Raw genomic sequence first — 21,939 nt, 5'->3', positions numbered from 1 at the left:
CCCTCCAAGAATCATTTCTGATCTCTATCCAGAGGAAAAAGAAATCAAAGTAGGTAGTAGACCCAGTAATTTCAGTCTTAAACCTCTTACTGTACCTATAGAAGATGTTATTTCAGTCAAAGATTCTGCTAACAGAAAGTTTAGGAAGCTTTTAAAGGCTCTTTTTATTGTCACAGGCCCAGCTCTACAACCAGCCATTACTGCCATTTTCTATTTGTCAAACCACAGCTAACTGGGCTGGAGCACTAGAACTGTATTCAATGTGCCCTCCCCTGTGTTCTTTCATTGCTTGCTACAAAACGGAGTCACAAAGTAAGGTAGGGTTAAAGGGGGGACACCTAGGGGCATGTTCTCAAAAGCTTTGTTGGTGTCCAATGTCCTGAGGATGTATTCACAGTATGTGCGGTGAGAGTTGTTTTTCTGCATTGTAAAAGGTCTGTCACTGCAAAGACACACAGGAAACCATTGTTTCCCATTCACACTTCAGCACAGCCTAGGCCTAGGGCTCCGGTAAAATGCAGACATGCTGCATATTATGGTAACTAGGGTTGCACCGATAACACTTTTTAAGACCGAGTACTGATACTTTTTTTAATTTATTTATTTATTTATTTTTTCACGTACTCGCCGATACCGATTACCAATACTTTTTAATGTTGCAGTTTTTTTTCATTATTGTTTACAATTTAATATATTTTTTGTTATTTGTTGGGGGCTTTGGTGAGATATCGGGGGCTAAACCTGACATCTCCCCTTTGAGACAAGAAAAGGGACTGAGGACAGAATCATGGACTTTGTTTTTTTTAGAAAAGGAAGGAGCCGGTAAATGACATATTTACCAGCTCCTTTTGCCACACTCCATCCTGACAGATCTGGGGGGGGGGGGGGGTGGACAGGGGGAGCGAGAGGAGGACACCAGGGAGCGGGGAGACATTGGAAGACCCAGGGAGCCAGAGGAGGACACAAGGGACAGTCATGCGATCGGTGCGGGGGCAGTTACAAGCACCGATCCCCCTTTATAGCCTTTCAGTAAAGCAGATGAAAGCCATGAGAGGGAAAGAAGGAGAAGCGGCTGTCAGCTGCTTTATTGAAAGGCTATACGGGGGGATCGGTGCTTGTAACTGCCGCTGCACCGATCATCTGTGAGGCTGCCCGGCCCCACCTGCTACACTGAGGATGCCTGCCCCGATACAACAAGTATGGCGTCAAGCATCAGAGCATTTGCACGAGTACTGATACTTGTGCAAATGCTTAGTATCGATGCAACCCTAATCGTAACGTACTGTGCTGAATCGCAGATCAGCGCATCACGCTTCAGTACATTGCCATGAATGTAGTGTACACTTCAAATGAAGTTTGAACAAAAAAAAATCTCACACCATGCTGCCTCCTACTGCAGTCCGCAATGGAGGACTGCCAGGGCAGTGAATCGCTCTGGCAACTCTGCGATATAATGAATTCACCCCGAAGGTACCAGCCTATAACCCAGAGTCTAGTAATGTCAAGTCTGCGGCCTATACTGTACTCCCAGACACATTCCCATGGAAAAGGGAATCTTCCCTTTTATGACCAATACTATTTTTTTTTTTTTTACTTCTATGTAGCATTTCTGTGAGATACACATCGGTTCATGTGTGAAAAAAGACAGACGTGCTCTGGGCATCACACCAGTATTTTGGTGTGAACGGTTCAAGTAGAAAACAATTGTTTTTTGTAAGCCTATGCAGAGACCTACACCAGACAAATGCTGCTTTTGTGTGAATGAGCCCTTGCAGGGTGGACCTGGTCAAACGTCTGCTGCAGACAGCAACAGAGTCACTTATAAGTCTAAATTCACATTTATGGTGTCCAAAATCCTTGATGCATGCTTTGGAAGATATGAAGTGTGGTAGAAGAAGATCTGCACAAATACTCCGCATCAGGAGGAGGTTGTCACTCAAGATAAGAGCACTAAAAGTACACTTATCCTTTAACTACTAGCAAAGCGATTAATAAGTGACTGCACAATATATCCGTAAGCTACATGTGCAGCAAGATCAGGTTGGACGGTAATCCCTGCATAGTAGGCTGTAGAAATGTTTGTTTTATTTGCGGTTTATTTTTGGTACTGTGTACATAGTTTAATATTATGTCTTTCTTTACTAGTTGATCTGTTCAGTTATGAATTTGACTATAATTTTTTATTAAGTGTATTCTAATTATAGGAAGTACTATATAAAAAACATGAACTTCTTGTGCACATCTACTTATTGTTAAGCTTCTTATGATTATATAGGTTTTTTTTTTTTTTTTTAGTATTGATGGCACAGATGTAACTAGCAGCTGCTACTTTTAGCAGTCATATTGTTTTTTTATTTATTTATTTGTGTGCATATGTAAAATAATCAAACATGTCATGTTTTTCCCCTGATCTTTATGTAAGCTTAAAGAGGAACTGCAGTCTGCTCACATTTGTAATAAAACATCTTTGCCATTCTGAAGCTTCCCTCCAACCACTCTGCATATTATTTTATATAGATCTCTCTCTCTCTCTCTCTCTCTCTCTCTCTCTCGAGAGAGAGAGAGAGAGAGAGAGAGAGAGAGAGAGAGAGAGAGAGAGAGACATTTCATTGGCCCTCTTATGACTCACCCCTCCCTTCCTGGCAAACTCTCACAAGAGTGAGAGAGAGAGCTGTGCATGATGATGTCATAAGCCTAGGCTAATGACCAGACAAGAAACAGGAAGTGGGCTGTAGAAGGTATTTACTGGCAGAAAAAAAATGTTTTACTATCCAAAGTTAAAACAACAAGGGCAGAAGATTTAATAGATGGAAAGTTGAAAAAATGACTGAGGCTGGGTTCACACTTAAGCGAATTGGATGCGGGTTTCGCCGCATCCAATTTGCATAGCAGGAGATTGTGACTCTGCATGCTGGGGTGGCTCCATAGGATACTGCAGGGGAAAGAAACCACCCTGAAACAGAGGAGATAGAGGGACATCTGTTCCCCCATCTCCTCTGTGACAAATAAAGCTTGGTGCAGCTGATCGAACACAATTTGTGGTTGATCAACTGCTTTGAAAGACAAGGGAGACATGAGGGTTCTTCTATTAGATAAAGAGTAGCTGTCACTTGCCCAAAGCTAACACAAAGTGGCTTGTTTGTCCCCTGTAATAGCAATAAATAATAAAACAAAATAAAAATAGAAAAAAAAAAGTGAAAGCACCCCACTCCCCCTGTGCAGACATGCAAATGAAACCGTCCATGTAGGTCTGGCACGCATATGTAAACAGTCATTTTACACCATATGTGCGAACTTCAGAGCGAAAGTAATAGTTCTAGGGCCATAATTCATGATTGCTCGAAACGAATAACCTGTAAAGAGTTTTAAAGCGCCGTTGATGGACAGTTTTAGGTACCCTAGTTTGTCGCCATTTTATGGCCAAGCACAATTTAAAATCTTAACTTCAATAAAACTGGTGCAGAGCTGGTATGTTCAGAGTTTCCAGGAAATTGTTGATTTTAACCACCTCAATACAGGGCACTTACACCCCCTTCCTGCCCAGACCAATTTTCAGCTTTCAGCGCTCTCACACTTTGAATGACAATTACTCAGTCATGCAACACTGTACCCATATGAAATTTGCGTCTTTTTTTTCACACAAATAGAGCTTTCTTTTGGTGGTATTTAATCACTAGTGGGTTTTTTATTTTTTGTGCTATAAATAAAAAAGACCGTAAATTTTGTGTTAAAAATGCCTTTTTCTTTGTTTCTGTCATAAAATTTTGCAAATTAGTAATTTTTCTTCATAAATTTTGGCCAAAATTTATACTGCTACATATCTTTGGTAAAAATAACCCAAATTAGTGTAAATTATTTGGTCTTTGTGAAAGTTATAGAGTCTACAAACTATGGTGCCAATCACTGAAAATTGATCACGCCTGATGTACTGATGGTCTATCTCATTTCTTGGGACACTAAGCCTCGGTTCACACCAGAGGCGGCACGACTTGCAGGTCGCCTCACCAAGGCGACCTGCACATGACTGCCTGGGCGACTTGCAAAACGACTTCTGTATAGAAGTCTATGCAAGTCACCCCAAGTCGCCCCCAAAGTCGTACAGGAACCTTTTTCTAAGTCGGAGCGACTTGCGTCGCTCCCCTTAGAACGATTCCATAGCACAGAACGGGAGGTGACTTGTCAGGCGACTAGGTCGCCTGACAAGTCGTCCCTGTGTGAACCGAGCCTTACAAGTCAGAAAAGTACAAATACCCCCTAAATGACCCCTTTTTAGAAAGTAGACATTCCAAGGTATTAAGTAAGTAGCATGGTGAATTTTTTTAAGTTGTAATTTTTTTTTTACACAGAGTTGTCCATTTATCAGATATTTCCAACACATAGCATGTACGTAGCAAAGATGACACCCCAAAATACATTCTGCTACTCCTCCTGAATATGACGATACCACATGTGTGAGACTTTTACATAGCCTGGCCACATACAGAGGCCCAACATCCAAGTAGCACCATCAGGCGTTCTAGGAGCATAAATGATATATATGATTTCCTGGCAACCTATCATTTTTGAAAACCCTTCATATTTCTAACACATAGCATGCACATACCAAGAATTACAATCCAAAATAAATTTTATTGCAGAAAGGGTAAAAAAAAAAAAGCATTACCTGTGCTTTTAGTAGTATCCACAGAAGAGAGCACTGGTCCAGGCAGCAGGCAGGGAGGTGCTTAGCGACAGCAATATTAACTATCCAGGCAGCAGGCAGGAATATTGTCCATAGTCAGCACAGCACAGTCCATAGAAATTGTCCAGGCAGAGACAGCCAGCACAGCCATAATATTGGTCCTGGTAAGCTGTTACCTGCAGACACTCATTATTGTACCGCTCTCCAGCCCTTCATAAACATACTGCCTCCTGTTACAGCTAATTATTTGCATAGTCCAGGTAGCAGTGTGGTCCATTCATGCGACAGGCATGGGCATGGTGGCAGTAAGTCAGCAGCAGGCTGAGGGCCACAATCAGGTAAGACCTGTGCACAGGGGTAGAGGCTTCGACCCACCCAAATTTCTATGAAGCCTCCGGACTCCAGACCCTAATTCCGAAACCCGGAGAAAACAAAAATAATTGTTTTCTCCATCAGGAAAAACAATTCTGGAGCCCCTCACATATGTGAGACCCCTGTGTACTACAGTAGCAGGGCAACAGATCAGTCCAAGCGGTAGGCAAAAGCATAGTCCATAAAACAGGCCAGGGTCAGTTCACATGCAAGCAGTCCAAGCGGTAGGCAGTAGAGTAGTTGATAAAACAGGCCAGGGTCAGTTCACGTGGAAAGCAGTGGCATGGTTATTTGGGAAAGAATGGAAAATGGTCAGCACAGATGATGAAAATGGGGAAGTGGTTAAAAATATGGGCTAATATTTTATGGATGTATGATAAAGTTGGAAGCATTCACCAATGCAAAGGCCAGGTTGGGAGGGACACTGGGGACAATGGTAGCTGGTATCTTTTCTAAATCCTTTTTTGGTGCACACGCGACATTTTTTTTGCCGTCTTCGGCCTGCTTCAGATGGTGGAATGCTGAAGGGGAAGTGGCGCTCATGAAGTCGTCAAACAGCCTCAGAGCGAAGGTCTTCTGGGGGGGGGGTCTTTGGTGATAGACGAGGGACGTGACAACTTCTTCTATGAATTTTAGGAAGGGGGCGGGGCTTTCAATGGATTTGGTGTAGACTACGTAGGAATTGTAAATGGCCAAATGGATGAGATAAATTGCTACCTTCTTATACCAGATTCGGGACCTCCTTATTGACAAATAGGGCTGAATCATTTGATTGTTAAAATCTACCCCCCCCATGTAGAGATTATAATCTTGGACACATGTTGGCTTTTCAATGGGACCTTGTCTTCTTTGTACCTCAATTGCAGTGTCATCATGGATGGTGGACATCATGTGCACGTCCCTCTTATCCTTCCACCTCAAGGCCAGCACTTCATTGCATCTCAATGATGCTCTTTTCCCCCCTTCGCAGCTTTTTGTTCGCTAACGATTGTGGGAAGCATTTTCAATTTTTTCTGGAGGTTCCACAGGCCAGGGTTTTTGCAGTGTATAAGTGTTTGAAAAGGGGCAGGCTCGTGTAAAAGTTGTCAACGTAAATGTGATATCCTTTGTTTAGAAGTGGGTATGCCAGGTCCAATACAATCTTGCCAGTTGTGCCCATGTAGGCCGGGCACTCAGGGGGCTGGAGCTGGGAATCTTTTCCTTCATATATGCAGAACGCATACAAATATCCCGTGGCTCTCTCACATAGCTTGTATAACTTTACTCCGTATCTGGCCCTTTTGCTAGGAATATACTGCTTTATTCCTAGCCGGCCTGAAAAAGGTACCAGGGACTCATCGACGCAAATATTCTGATCGGGGACATAGAGTTCTGCAAATTGTTGGGAAAAGAAATTTATCAGTGGGTGAATCTTGTATAACTTGTCATAATTTGGATGATTGTGGGGAGGGCACTGGGTGTTGTCGCTGAAGTGAAGAAAGCGCATTATCGTCTTGTATCGGGACCTGGACATTAGGGCAGAATAAATGGGCATATTGTGGATAGGGTTGGTGGACCAATAGGCATGTCCTTCATTTTTTTTTTTTTTTTTTGTAATCCCCATGTTTAGGGTGAGGCCCATAAACACTTTGAACTCCTCCAAATTCAGATCTCTCCACTCAAAAGGACGGGCATAGGATGATTGGGGGTTGTTGGCAATATATTGCTGGGCATACAAATTTGTCTGGTCCACAGTAAATTGCAGCATATTGCCGGGCAAAAACATATGAAAGAAATCAATCTCTGAGAAATTTTGGGTGTTGGTCTGCACACCTGGCAGTGCTGTGAACGGGGGGGAATAATTGGCGATGCCGAGTTGGAAGGCAGCCATGTTGGGTTGGAAAGATCATCTGGCATGTATGTAGAGGCCCTGGCTCTTGGGGGGTGTGACACTCCAGTAGTTGGATTGGAATTTCCTGTGCTGGTACTCAGGCGCGATGTGGCAGGACTGGTACTGGGTCTGGGCATTTGTTCCTGAGGCCATTTTGCCGGCGGCAGCACTGGTACTGGCCATTTGTTCCCGGGGCCTAACACTGGCAGCAGCGCTGGTACTGGGCCTGGGAATTTGTTCCTGGGGCCTATTGGTGATGGCAGCGCTGGTACTGGGCCTGGGAATATAATCCTGGTTTCCAGAGTGCCGTGCCCTTTTGGGAGGGACCCATTCTTCCTCAGAATCATTTTGCCGAATCACTATTTGGTTCAAATGCCGAATTTGATTCAGAATCCGAATTGGAATCTGATGAGAACTCCCCGTTGCTCTCATCGGTCATGGAGAGGATCTGGAACGCCTCCTCACTGCTGTATACTCTTTTGGACATGACACGGTGTGACAGGTGGCAGGTGACGGTCACTGATGGGCTGTGCGATGGGTGGCAGCTGACGGTCACTGATCGGTGATGACGGTGTGACAGGCGATGGTCACTGATGGGTGACAGGCCACGGACAGTGATGGGTGATGGCTGGCGGTCACTAAAGGGTGACAGGAGATCGGTGATGGCTGACGGTCACTGATGGGTGACAGGTGATGGGTAACGGGTGATGGCTGGCGGTCACTGATGGGTGACGGGTGATGGCTGGCGGTCACTGATGGCTGGCGGTCACTGATGGGTGACGGGTGATGGCTGGTGGTCACTGATGGGTGACGGGTGATGACTGGCGGTCACTGATGGGTGACGGGTGATGGCTGGCGGTCACGGATGGGTGATGGGTGACAGGTGCACCGCTGATGGTCACTGATTTGTGACGAGTCACAGGTGCACCACTGACGGTCACTGATGGCAGTCAGGTGCACTTTATTGGGTGACTGTGGTGACTGTTGGGTGACAGATGACAATTGGTGGGGGGGGGGCGATGGGACAGGTGTGGTGTTGGTGCAGACACTACAGAACACAGATCGGTAACTCCCTGCTTCTGGCTCTTCTCTCCTCACACTGGAAACGGTATGTGAGGAGAGAAGAGCTGGTAACAGCTAGTTACCGCTCTGTGTTTACATTTATGATCGGCTGTGAATGGATCACAGCCGATCACGTGGGTAAACAGCCAGCCAATGGCTGTTTACCGGCGTCGGTGACGAGTAGTGTTCCCGGGAACACTCCGCCACCGACGTGCTCGCGATCGCACGCATGCGCCGTGCACAATGGGGTGGCCCTATCTGTGATCGGCCATGACTTCATCACGGCCGATCACGTGGTAAACAGCCATGTTCAATGGCTGTTAACTCCCTCGGTGGCGAGCGGTGTCTCCGTGACACGCCGCCACCGAAGGAACAGGGATGCGCGCACACGTTCGCGCGCATTCCCTGTTTAAATGGGAGGCCGTCATATGACGCCCTCCCGCAACGAGAGCTGCGCCGCCTGGCCGTCAATTGACAGCTGGCAGTCGGCAAGCGGTTAAAGACATTGATTTGGAGCATGCTCTGCTGGGGTTTTTTTGCCTTCCTCTGGATCAACTGAGGGTATAAAATTGGGTATATTGGATTGTACGATATTTTTTGTTTTGTTTATTGTTTTTAAGGTTGAACTGGATGGACTTGTGTCTTTTTTCAACCTGACTAACTATGTAACATGTTTGTATTTACTAAAAGCAACATTGTCTTTTATGTTTTACAAAAAAAAATAATGGGTAGTATTTTGTGTTTGTGTGCACTAAAATTAATTTAAGTGCAGGGTGGATTTGATTTAAATCTTAATTGAAATCACTAGTAAATGGGCTTTATTTAAATCCACTCAATTTAAATCATAATTTTTAAAGAGCACCTGTTGTCTCTGTCCCGCAGCGGCTCCTCCTCTGACCCGCTGTTGACTCACCGACAGTCCCATTCGCTTTAAAATGATGACTGGTGGTGCGGCAGTGACACAACAAGGTGAGGGACATGGCGGCAGCAGGTGAGTGGATGCCCGCTAACAGCCGCTGCCATGATGGATCTGAAATGACAGGTGCTCTTTAAATGTAAGGCCTTATTCTTGCTGGTAGTTAGGAAACCTTCATTTTGTTTGCAAATATTAAAGATTCTATTTAGTATAATAGGCTGTCAGGTTAGTAAAACAGCAATATCAGAACCGAGTCAATCATACAGTTTGTAGTGTACATAAATTTGCAAAACAGTGGGATAAAGAAATATTCCTGAACTTTGTTTTATCTCATAGTTACTGTGAAATTGTGTGAATTTCTCAATGCAGTGCATGTTATCTCAGCTTGCAGAGCTTGGATTCATTGAATGAGTTTTACCAAAAATGGAAATATTGCAGAATATACAGCTTCATGCTACATAACTAAGCTCCATTACATGCTGAATAAACTAAATTATTAATGTATCTTAAATAGAAAACTATCTTTTGGATAGATTTTTACTCCAAAAGCATTTTATTAAAATATATTTGATAAAAATAAGAAAAATCAGATTTTTTTTTTTTTTTTTTTATTTAAATCATTGACTTATATCCACCCTGTTTAAGTGTATTTTCCCTGAAAAGTAGTTTTTGATAAATGGCTGTGCAAATATTGTGTGACATAAAAAATTGAAACAGCCACCATTTTATTGACCAGTGCCGTTGCTTTCAGAAAAAAAATTATATTTGTGGTCACTTTAAGTACTTTTATAGCAAACAAATGCTGATTTTTAACATGGATGTGAAAAGTTCCAAAAATTTTCCAGACAGCTAGTGGTTAAATCAGCTGTTGAAAGTGGTTAAAAATGGATTTGATATCACTTTAGCAATGTTATCAGCCCTCCCAATTCAGTCAGTGAACTACAGAACACCTTCCTCTTCTTTTTTTTTTTTTTTTTTTTTTTTTTTTTTTATATTATGGAGACTAGCAAAAGTGTGCAGAAAAGGATTATGAAGGGTATGATGACAAGCATTACGTGCAGTAAAGGAGAGCAAAGAGAATGATAGCGGGTAGTATGTGAAGGAGAGGGGTGCACAAGGTATGACAGCAGGCAGGACGTGCGGGAGAGGGGCGCACAAGGTATGACAGCAGGCAGGACGTGTGGGAGAGGGGTGCACAAGGTATGACAGCAGGCAGCACGTGCGGGAGAGGGGTGCACAAGGTATGACAGCAGGCAGGACGTGCGGGAGAGGGGTGCACAAGGTATGACAGCAGGCAGGACGTGCGGGAGAGGGGCGCACAAGGTATGACAGCAGGCAGGACGTGCGGGAGAGGGGTGCACAAGGTATGACAGCAGGCAGGACGTGCGGGAGAGGGGTGCACAAGGTATGACAGCAGGCAGGACGTGCGGGAGAGGGGCACACAAGGTATGACAGCAGGCAGGACGTGCGGGAGAGGGGCGCACAAGGTATGACAGCAGGCAGGACGTGCAGGAGAGGGGCGCACAAGGTATGACAGCAGGCAGGACGTGCGAGAGAGGGGCGCACAAGGTATGACAGCAGGCAGTATGTGCGGGAGAGGGGTGCACAAGGTATGACAGCAGACAGGACATGCGGGAGAGGGGCGCACAAGGTATGACAGCAAGCAAGACGTGCGGGAGAGGGGCGCACAAGGGATGACAGCAGGCAGGACGTGCGGGAGAGGGGCACACAAGGGATGACAGCAGGCAGGACGTGCGGGAGAGGGGCACACAAGGGATGACAGCAGGCAGGACGTGCGGGAGAGGTGTGCACAAGGTATGACAGCAGGCAGGACGTGCGGGAGAGGGGTGCACAAGGTATGACAGCAGGCAGGACGTGCGGGAGAGGGGTGCACAAGGCATGACAGCAGGCAGGAAGTGCGGGAGAGGGGTGCACAAGGCATGACAGCAGGCAGGAATTGCGGGAGAGGGGTGCACAAGGGATGACAGCAGGCAGGACGTGCGGGAGAGGGGTGCACAAGGTATGACACGGGGCAGTATATGTGGGAGAGGAGTGTGAAGGGGTATGAGAGTGAACAGTATATACAGTACAGGAGAGGTGTAAGGAGGGTATAACCGTAAGCAATATGTGCAGGAGAGGTGTTTGAAGGGTATTATTGTCAGTAGTGTGTGCAGTGTATGGTAGGGGCTAGAAGCATGAATGGATGGCAAATCTGTGTACTTGTCTGAAGCATTTAGTGTAGAAAGGTTGGGTGGCATCGCTGTTCCCCTGATCCTTCTGCTGCCATCTGTAAATGGGCTACGTTGCAACCTTTGTCATGATCTTTTCTTCGGTGGATTCCCTTCCTCTGATCCATCTGCAGGTGCTGAGAGTGGGTAGGAAGGATGTCTCTTAGCAGGGGTTTGAAGTGTCCAGGAGGTATTATATCAGCAAAGGAGCGAGGCAGCCAAGGAGGGATTTCTGACATTGGTGGGGTAAGGTGGCTGGGAAGAGTGTTTGTCAGCAATGGGTGAAGCAGCTTGGGATGTCTGTTAGTGGGGTAAGATGAGACTCTGGGTTAGAAAGCCAGTGAGGGATGTATGTGAGTGGTAGGCTCAGGTGGGTTTGTTGGTGGAGAAGGGAAGGCTGGGATGAGTGTCACAGATGGGGGCGGAACTGGGAAGGGGTGACTGTCAATTTATGCTGTAATTGTACCAGACTTGCCTACGTCTATACTCTCCTCGTTCAATCCTTTTATAGAAAAACAGGCAAAGTGTGGCAATGAGTACAAAGGAAATGGGTGCAGGGAGATGGGAAGCTCCTAAGCGGCCTATTGCTCCCTCAGGCAGCAGTGGCTGAAGGATGGGGCAGTTCTGCACTCTGCAGGCACATTACAGGATGAGGGCATTCATGCACATTGGGTTATGCTGCTGTCTTCAGGAGATTGGACATTGCCAAAACATAGCTGTAATGACAGTCCAGGATAACCCCTCCTATTCCCAGCATGTCTAGGTTTTTTTCTTTTAGTAGGTTTCTTCAGTTGCTGCAAAGCCAGAAAGGGCTCATATTGCAACTTTCATGATTGGCTGATCCTCCGTTCTGCCACGGAAGCCATACCCAGACTTACTCTCAGCTGTGCCAAAGCAAGATTGTGTCAGGCTGAGCGCTGCTTATCCATTCACAGAAAGCCTTGTATTTTATCAATATGTACAAGGCTTTCTCTGAATGGCTGAGGTGGAGAGTGTGACATCATCTGTTTGATATGAAGGAGCCGGCAGAGGACATTACAATCTTCACCCTAGCCATTCAGAGGAAGTTTTGTATTCGTTGATAAAATGAGCAACTCGATTTTGTTCTGGCAACAGACAAGAAGGCCCTGTACTGCTGCTGGAACCCAGCATGTGCAGATACATGCAAATTCCTGTTCTGTTATTAGATTTGTATTATAAGATCGGTTTTAGGGTTTGTGAGACTATGAACTCTATAGCAGTGTCTTGTGCTCTTAGTGTTTCAGATGGTTGGGGGGTACATAGACCAAAATCTGTAAAGGAGATAACTGTGTGGTTTTGTTTCTTGCAGTACGATATGGAGATGGATTGTATGATTCTTATATGAGGGTCGACCATGAGCTAACACAGGATGCTGCAGCAGAAAAAGAGAGTCCCTCCACTTTACCTTCTATTGGTGGACTTGTTGTAAGTAGCATGCCACTATTCTTTGTCCTTACTGTCCTGTCATCACTATCTGATTTGTTTATATTGTTGCTTAAAGGGTAGGTTCACCTGAACTTGTTACGTATTACACCTGTATTTAGAGTGTTACGTTTAACATGTTCAACACTCCTCCCCCCTTTCCCTACAGCAGTGAGTGGAGAGTCTTCTCCCCACACCCACTGTCACATTTTGAATCTGCGCAACTGTGCAGGTCTCCAAGATCTCTGAATGAATGAACTACTGTCTGAACCGTGAGTGCACTAATCCGCACCCTCATAGTTCACTTGCACTTCCTACAGCTCAGTAACTGTCCGTTTGGAAGTTTGTGTATGCAGGAACCTGACATTGCACCCACGATTCAATGCTTTGCAGGCTCCAGTATTAAAAAAACAAAAAAAAAAAAAAAAATTTTTTTTTTTTTTTTACCTGCAACATCATGTGCATTTATTATTATTATTATTATTATTATTATGATTATGATTAATAATCATAATAATATATATATTTTTTTTCTAAAGGTAACTTTGCCTTTAATCACTTGACCTCCGGAAGCTTTATCCCCCTTCATGAGCTGGCCATTTTTTACAATACGGCAGTGCATTATTTTAACTGATAATTGCGTGATCATGCATTGCTGTACCCAAATAAACTGTATGTTCTCTTTTTTTCCACAAATAGAGCTTTATTTTGGTGTTATTTAATCACCTCTACGTGTTTTATTGTTTGTGCTATAAACAAAAAGGACCGACAATTTTTAAAAAAAACAATATTTTTTACTTTCTGCTGAAAAATCTATCCAGTAAAAAAATTGAAAATATCAAATTTCTTCAAAAATTTAGGCCAGTTATGTATTCTGCTACATATTTTTGGTAAAAAAATTAGCATATATTAATTGGCTTGTGGCAAAAGTTATAGCGTCTACAAACTATGGGATTTATTTTTTTTTTCTACTAGTAATGGTGGCGATCAGTGACTTAAAGCGGGGCTGCGATATTGTGGCGAACATTCTGACACTTTTGACACTAATACAGTGTTTAGAGCTAAAAAAAAAAAAATTCACTGTACTAGGGCTGCAACTAACGATTATTTTCATAATCGATTAGTTGGTCGATTATTGTTTCGATTAATCGGTTAATAACCTTAAAAAAAAGTGTGGTGTATAATTTAGTTAGTATGTAAAGTTTTTTAAAAAAAACAATGTATTCTTAAATATCTCTATGCAGTGGTAAATATAAACAACCAACTATATGGTTAGGGAGCAAAATATTAAATCCACTCTGAGAATAACAGACAGAAGAGATATACTATATATACACACTATTAGAAGAGAAATACAGTTTTTTGGCCAATTTGTTGTTGGGCAGATTAAAAAATACAAATTGCTGCAAAAACGAATTACATGCTTTTCTGCAGCTTCTCCATTGAAGTATATTGAACCAAAAAAAGCACCGTTTTGCGTTAAAAAAAAAAAAAAGTCCCTGACCCTTTCCAAATACGCAGCGGCTGAAAAAAAAGTATAGTTGTGAACGTGTCCCATAGAAAACCATGTTAAATGAACTGTAGTGTGTTTCTGCAAAAAGCACCAAAAAACACAAAGATGTAAACCAGGTCTAAAATGTTTAGTAACATAATGGGGTTAAAAAAACTAAAATGAGCCCTTTATAGTACAAAAAAAGCAGATAATCGCTACTGTAAGGGGTTCATTTTTTTACTGTAGAACTGTGAAAGTAATATTTACAGTAGCGATTATTTGCTCTTTTTGTACTATAAAGGGCTCATTTTATTATTTTTAACCCCATTATGTTACTGGCCGATTAATCGATTATGAAAATAGTAATCGATTAATTTCATAATCGATTAGTTGTCGATTAATCAATTAGTTGATCCAGCCCTACACTGTACTAATGACAGTGGCTGGGCTCAAGGGCGATCAAAGGGTTAAAGCGTTTGTTACCGCAACACTTCATATTCCTGATATGTACCTGCTGTACTATGTACTTGGATGAGAAAATATCCTGTTCTCTTTGTATTGCTTACTTTATGTGAAGTCCCTAGTTCCTCTGCTTTCCTGTTAAAAACTGACAATACTAAGTTGAAGAGTACACTGTGGTCAGTTCTCTAGCTATGCTGGGAACTCAACATGCTCTCCTCCAATGATCAGACTTGTACTGATTAGAGGTCGACCGATATATCGGCCGATATTTGGTGTTTTTTTCTTAATCGGCATCGGCCGATTGTGCTGATAAAAAGGCCGATATAACTCAGCGCGACTTGCAAATGACTTCTGAAGTCAATACAAGTTGCCTGTATTCTTCTGTGAAGCGCTTCTCTCTCCTCCTCTGGGCAGCCTGCCAAATCTGATAAAAAGAACCTGAAGGATACAATGTTTACACTTATGAATGCACTGAGTGCTGTGTGTAGAAGTTCTCAGTTTAACCATTTAAAGACTAAATCTTTTCTGACACTTGTTGCTTACAAGTAAAAATCCTGTATTTTCTGCTAGAAAATCACTTAGAACCCCCAAACATTATATATTTTTTTTTAGCAGAGACCCTAGGGAATAAAATAGCAGTTGTTGCAATATTTTATGTCACACGGTATTTGCGCAGCGGTCTTTCAAACGCAATTTAAAAAAAAAAAAAAATACACTAATAAATTTTTTAAAAAAACTAAGCAGTAAAGTTAGCCCATTTTTTTTCGTTACAAAGTTTTGATTACCTGTTTTTGTGTATTTAATTTTAAGATATAGTTTTTTTTTTTATATATATATTTTTTTTAATCTAAATTCTACATACAAGTGAACTGATTGTAGGTTTGTTTTGTTTAATAAATGTTTAAATGTAAAACATTTTCTGTATCACTTTAGGTTGCTTTCACACTGGAGCGGGCATGCGTTGACGGTAAAACGCTGCTAGTTTTAGCGGCGCTTTACCGTCATTTTAGCGGCGATATTCGGCTGCTAGCGGGGAGCTTATAACCCAGCTAGCAGCCGAGGAAGGGGTTGAATGCGCCCCTGAAGCACCGCTGCCGAAACGCTTTGCAGGCGCTTTGGCAGCGGTGCGCATTCATTTCAATGGGCAGGAGTGGTGGAGCAGCAGTATACACCGCTCCAAAGATGCTGCTTGCAGGAATTTTTTTTAACATCCTGCCAGCGCATCGCCTCAGTGTGAAAGCACTCGGGCTTTCACACTGAGACTGCAGGGGAGCCGTTTTACACGCACTTTACAGGCGCTATTTTTAGCCCAAAAGCGCCTGAAAAACGCCCCAGTGTGAAAGGGGTCTAACTGTTAAATTTTATGAGATGAAGGAAAAAAAAAAAAAAAAAATCGGCCTAATATATCGGCCCAAAAAAATCGGCAACACATATCGGCCATCGGCCACCGAGATTTCTAAATATCGGCATCGGCCAGAGAAAAACCCATATCGGTCGACCTCTAGTCCTGATACGCCCCTACGGCACAGCCATTCAGTGATAAGCTCAGTGTGCTTCTGCACATATATTATATCTTTTCATGTGACAACAGTGAAGAAATGACATTTCGCTACAATGTAAATGTAAAGTAGTGAGTGCACAGCTTGTATAACAGTGTAAGTTTGCTGTCCCCTCAAAATAACTCAACAAACAGCCATTAATTTCTAAACTGCTGGCAACAAAAGTGAGTACATCCCTAAATAAAAATGTCCAAATTGGGCCCAATTAGCCATTTTCCCTCCCCAGTGTCACGTGTCTTATTAGTGTTACAAGGTCTCAGTTGTGAATGGGGAGCAGGTGTGGTAAATTTGGTGTTTATAGCTCTCACTCTCATACTAGTCATTTCAAGTTCGACATGGCACCTCATGGCAAAGAACTCTCTGAGGAGCTGAAAAAAAGAATTGTTGCTCTACATAAAGATGGCCTAGGCTATAAGAAGATTGCCGAGACCCTGAAACTGAGCTGCAGCACGGTGGCCAAGACCATACAGCGGTTTAACAGGACAGATTCCACTCAGAACAGGCCTCGCCATGGTCAACAAAGAAGTGCACGTGCTCAGCGTCATATCCAGAGGTTGTCTTTGGGAAATAGACATATGAGTGCTGCCAGCATTGCTGCAGAGGTTGAAGGGGTGGGGAGTCAGCCTGTCAGTGCTTAAACCATACGCCGCACACTTCATCAAATTGGTCTGTATGGCTGTTGTTCCAGAAGGAAGCCTCTTCTAAAGATGATGCACAAGAAAGCCCGCAGTTTGCTGAAGATAAGCATACTAAGGACATGGATTACTGGAACCATGTCCTGTGGTCTGATGAGACCAAGATAAACTTATTTGGTTCAGATGGTGTCAAGCGTGTGTGGCAAAAACCAGGTGAGGGGTACAAAGACAAGTGTGTCTTGCCTACAGTCAAGCATAGTGGTGGGAGTGTCATGGTCTGGGGCTGCATGAATGCTACCGGCACTGAGGAGCCACAGTTCATTGAGGGCACCATGAATGCCAACAAATACTGTGACATACTGAAGCAGAGCATGATCTCCTCCCTTCAGGAGACTGGACCGCAGGGCAGTATTCCAACATAACATCCCCAAACACACCTCCAAGACGACCACTGCCTTGCTAAAGAAGCTGAGGGTAAAGGTGATGGACTGGTCAAGCATGTCTCCAGACCTAAATGCTATTGAGCATCCGTGGGGCATCCTCAAACGCAAGGTGGAGGAGCGCAACATCCATCAGCTCCGTGATGTCATCACAAAGGAGTAGAAGAGGACTCCAGTGGCAACCTGTGAAGCTTTGGTGAACTCCATGCCCAAGAGGGTTAAGGCAGTGATGGAAAATAATGGTGGCCATACAAAATATTGACACTTTGGCCTCAATTTGGACATTTTCACTTAGGGGTGTACTCACTTTTGTTGCCAGCAGTTTAGACTGGCTGCATGTTGAGTTATTTTGAGGGGACAGCAAATTTACACAGTTATACAAGCTGTACACTCACTACTTTACATTGTAGCATTGTACTGTACATTGTGTTGTCACATGAAAAGATAAAATAAACTATTTACAAAAATGTGAGGGTCACACTCACTTTTGTGATATACAATTTGTATGTGTGTGTGTGATCCAGCTCTAATGGGTAGGGGGCGCACATGCGCACTGCCGGCGGCTCGCTAATGCTGTGTTAATACGCAGCTGGAGCCCAGCGGCAGGTACCGCAGACGGTATATCCGCCAGCACCCGCCAATGATCGAGCAGAGAGGCAGAATTGCAGTCTGCCTCTGTAAACAAGGCAGATTGCCGTTCTGACAGCAGGAAAGGCATGGATCCATGTCTTCCCCTAGTAAAAGCACCTCCCATGCGGTACTAAAATACAGGATAGGCACACAGTTAAAGTGATTTTAAACGATCACCTTGTAAAACAACCCATTCAGTTTAAAATAGATATGAGATGCAAAACATTTGTGTATAGATATAAAAAAAATAGAAATACCCCCCCCCCCCCCCGCCCTATTTGTAAGAGATCACATTCACTCTGGTCTCAGCTGCATAAGAGCTGGGGGAAGGAGAAGCAGCAGCACACTGAGCTAGCTTCCCATTGAATGGCTGTGAAGCGGGGGCGTCTCAGGATAATCATTGGAGAGCATATCGAGTTCCCAGCATAGCTAGAGAACTGACCACAGTGTACTCTTCTGCTTAGTGTGGTCAGTCTTTAAAAGGAAAGCAAAGGGACTAGCAGGAACACCAGAGATTTCACATAAAGGAAACAATATAAAGAGAACAGGAAACTTTCTCGTACAAGTACATGATACGGCAGGCACATATCAGGAATATGAAGTGTTGGGGTAACAAACATTCTATGCATTAAGGCAAAAACCTTCTGTGCTGTAGGATCCTCCAGCTCCCCCCCCCCCCTTTTTAAACTTACCTGAACCTGATCTGATCCAGCAATGTGCATGAGAGCAGTGGCTCTCGATGCTGTCTCCCTCCTCATTGGGCAGATTTATAGCAGCGGGAGCTGGGGGCACTCGCCAAAGAGGAGGTACCTGGATTGCCGTTGGGGGACCCCAGAAGAGGAGGATCAGGGCAGCTCTGTGAATAGAGCAGATAAGTATACCATGTTTGTTATTTTAATAAACAAAACAAACGTTTAATGTTACTTTAAGTCTTGCCCATGAGTTATATGCAGCCACCTTCGGGTGAGGACACTGGCAAACAAGGTTGTTAAGAGCCTATGTAAACCCCCCCCCCCCCCCCAATTCTAGCAATTGTTATTGTTTGCTAGTATCTTTAGGTAATAACTTCTCAGCCAAGAGCAGGTTTTTGGCTTACGATTCCAATTGTATTGGAGACTATGCTTGGCTTCACTAATCCTTTCTCCACCTTGCTGCATTATTGCCACTAAAGCAATCGGTCATCTCTCTTAGCCTCAGGGAACCTTACATAGACCCCACCACAAGGAAAATGCAGAATCAGCATGCAACACTGCTTCCAGAGCTGGAATTTGCATATGGAGCTTACACTCGGTATAACAGTTCACTGTGTAGTAAGCTGAAGATTGCTGTACAGGTCCAGGGCAGAGGAGATCTGAATCCTGATAGTTCCAGTCCCTGACCCTCTCCATGGAGCAGAGGGTATGCCTTTTGAAATGGATTAAGCTGGAGGCCTATCTAAGGTGCCTGTACCCTGGTATGAAGAGTCTGGGACTTTGCCCCCCCAATCAATGGGGATGGTCCATAGACACTGGGCTCATGTCTTGGGCTCAATAGGATGGGCGGCAAGAGCACCTTAAGCCAGGAGCAGTGTGTTGCATATCTGATGCAATACTTTTAAAGAGCTTTCGTTGCCATGGCTTGGTTTGTGGCACTTTTAGACTAACAGCATAGCGTGCACCAACAAGGAGATTTTGGTGCAAGTCCTTTAACGCATTCAAGTGCAGAATGGCCCATTCTGTGTGCATATTCCCACACTCTCACTCTATAGGAGGTACACTCCTCTCCTGGATCTGGGTGTCATCTTGCGCACATTGCTCTGCTACAGACAAGAAGACTACAGCTCCAGCTGCTACTACTCTGCTCCAGATTGTGGTTCAGATCTCCACATCACTGGGTTATTTAGAACATCCAGTCGTGAGACGCAGGTCAACTGCACCACTTCTTCTTTGTAGCAACAGTCCCTGCACTGAACAAAGTTGAGTACCCAAAAGGAAATCCCCTTGCCCTCGTGGCAAATGTCATACAGAAGAAAAAAGCAACAAGGGTTTAGGCCGGCAAACCCTATTCACGTGTCATAATGAGGTTTTTCAGGGTTCCTCTCAATACTATGCTTCTGTGCCAAATGGCAGTGTTCGCCCCATCCTAGACTTGATGGTTCTCAACACTTTCTTGCGGCTCCAAAAAGTACCAGATGGAATCTGCCCGGTCTGTATTTGCATTGCTGCAGCAAGGGTAATTCCTAGTATCGATGGACATCAAGGATGCATATTTACATACACCCATTTTTCTCCCGCATCAGCATTTCCTGCAATTTGCAATGGGCGAGCAGCACTTTTGCAGTTTGTAGCTCCCTGCTTTAGCCTGTCTGGCCCCCTCAGATCATCACCATGATGCTTGCCCCACTGTTGGGCTCTCAGAGAATACTACATTTTAAATATCTGGATGACCTTCTATTCTAAACTCCGCCCTAGTGTCAAATGTGTGGCAGTCAATACAGACACTTTAGGGCTTCAGGAGGATCCTCAACCTACAGAAGTCTATGCTGATTCCAACCCATCGATTGGAGTATTCAGGCTTGTTGGGCATGACCCTAGCCACAGTGTTTCTTTCCTGCTCATGTTGATAACCTGCACTCTAAAAAAATGTTCTCTAGTCTGATATTGCATGAGGGTTCTGGGCCTAATGGTGACATCAAAGTGAAGAGGTTTGTCCAGTTTCTCTGCAGGGCTTTACAACTTAATGTGTTGACTGTGTGAAACAAGCTCCCTCTTCCTCTGGAGATACCACTGACCTTGTAGATGACCAAGCCTACGTTGGGATCAGGAAAGTCCTTTCTCCCATTAACATGAATGATTCTTATGATGGATGCCAGCTTGTCAGGGTGGAGAGGTGTCCTAGGGATGGAAACTGTCCAGGGGACATGGTTGTTGAGGCTGTCCAAACTTCTCATTGGCCTTCTTACGCTAAGGGCAATCTGTCTATACCTGCTGCAGTGGACTAACCAGCTTTAGGGGTAGCCGATGAGGGTTCAGTCAGATATAACCCTGTCTCCGGCCTACATCAGTCTTTAGAGTGGTACCAGAAGCCACTAGCGCTTTTGAAAAGCAGATCTAACTATGGCTTGGGTTAAAAGTCGCATTCCATCCTTGTCCACAGCTCACATTCCCAGACTAAATGATTGGCAAGCTGACTTTTGCAGTCATCAGTGCATGGATGTGGGGTCTCTCCACCCCAAGGTGTTCCAGGACATCTGTCACTGCTCGGGGACATTAAACATAGATCTGTTGACATCCTAATTCATAAACAAGGCAGACAGTTTTGTGGCCAGGTTCAGGGATCCAAAAGCCTTTGCAGTGAATTGGCATCCGTATGGGATCAATTCTGGCTAATATATGCCTTTCCTTCACTACAGATTTTTCCTCAACTACTTTGCAAGGTCAAGATGGATGGCATTCTGGTGATCTTGGTGGCACCAAATTGACCCAGTAGGACTTGGTACTCGGACTTTCTCAGACTCATTGGAGACACTTTGTGGGCACTTCCAGCTTGGTCAGGCCTAATGTCTGTATCTGGTCTACAGTCCTACTTTATAGTCGCTGGCCTTTGCGGCTTTGCCGTAGAAACACAAGTACAGATAGATTAGGGTCTCTCTGACTTTATTATTCCTACATTCCTTAAATCGACCTCTCGCATGGTCTTTCCTCGCACTTGGAAGGCTTACTTCACATGGAGCAAGGCATGTAGGTTTCACCTTAGATGGTACTCTGCAAACTTATTTTGTCTGGGCTGGAGCAACATTTGGCTTGGAGCACTCAGAAGGGGCAAGTTTTGACATTGGCCATCTTCTTTTAGAGACTCCTGGCCTTTTATTCTTCGAAAAGGGCCTTTGTTCAGGGAGTAGCTCACATCACTCTCCTTGTTAGTACACTTGTCTTGGCTTGGGATATCATTTGATCCTGTCGGCTCAAGCCTTTCATTGAGCATATTTGGGATTTTCCCATAAATTACCTTGCGTGTAAGATGTTTTTTTTGTGGCGAACGCATGAGATGAGTCTCAGAACTGGCAGCTTTATCCTGTAAAGAACGCTTCTCTTGTTCTTCATAAAGACAAAGTGGTTTTGAGGCCTCAGGTGGGCCTGAGGAGGGAAAAAGATGTTGTGGGGAGCTGCA

The 21,939-nt window shown here is 44.2% G+C and overlaps 1 protein-coding gene across 3 annotated transcripts in view; it reads left to right on the top strand.

The window, feature by feature from the left end:
* Positions 1–21,939, top strand: part of DYRK3 (dual specificity tyrosine phosphorylation regulated kinase 3) — a 55,640-nt gene that overhangs the window by 16,019 nt on the left and 17,682 nt on the right. For all 3 annotated transcript variants that reach the window (XR_012241697.1, XM_073615772.1, XM_073615771.1), the window contains exon 2: positions 12,460–12,575. Coding sequence is in view for 2 of the 3 variants with exons in the window: in XM_073615772.1 (XP_073471873.1) it covers positions 12,460–12,575 (116 nt within the window). In the remaining variant the exon portion in view is untranslated. The remainder of the gene's footprint in view (positions 1–12,459; positions 12,576–21,939) is intronic.

The sequence above is a fragment of the Aquarana catesbeiana genome, linkage group LG02, assembly GCF_042186555.1.
Source record: "Aquarana catesbeiana isolate 2022-GZ linkage group LG02, ASM4218655v1, whole genome shotgun sequence".
NCBI classification, from domain to species: Eukaryota; Metazoa; Chordata; class Amphibia; order Anura; family Ranidae; genus Aquarana; species Aquarana catesbeiana.
Note: the sequence above shows the minus strand (reverse complement) of the source record. Positions and strands in the feature narration are given on the sequence as shown.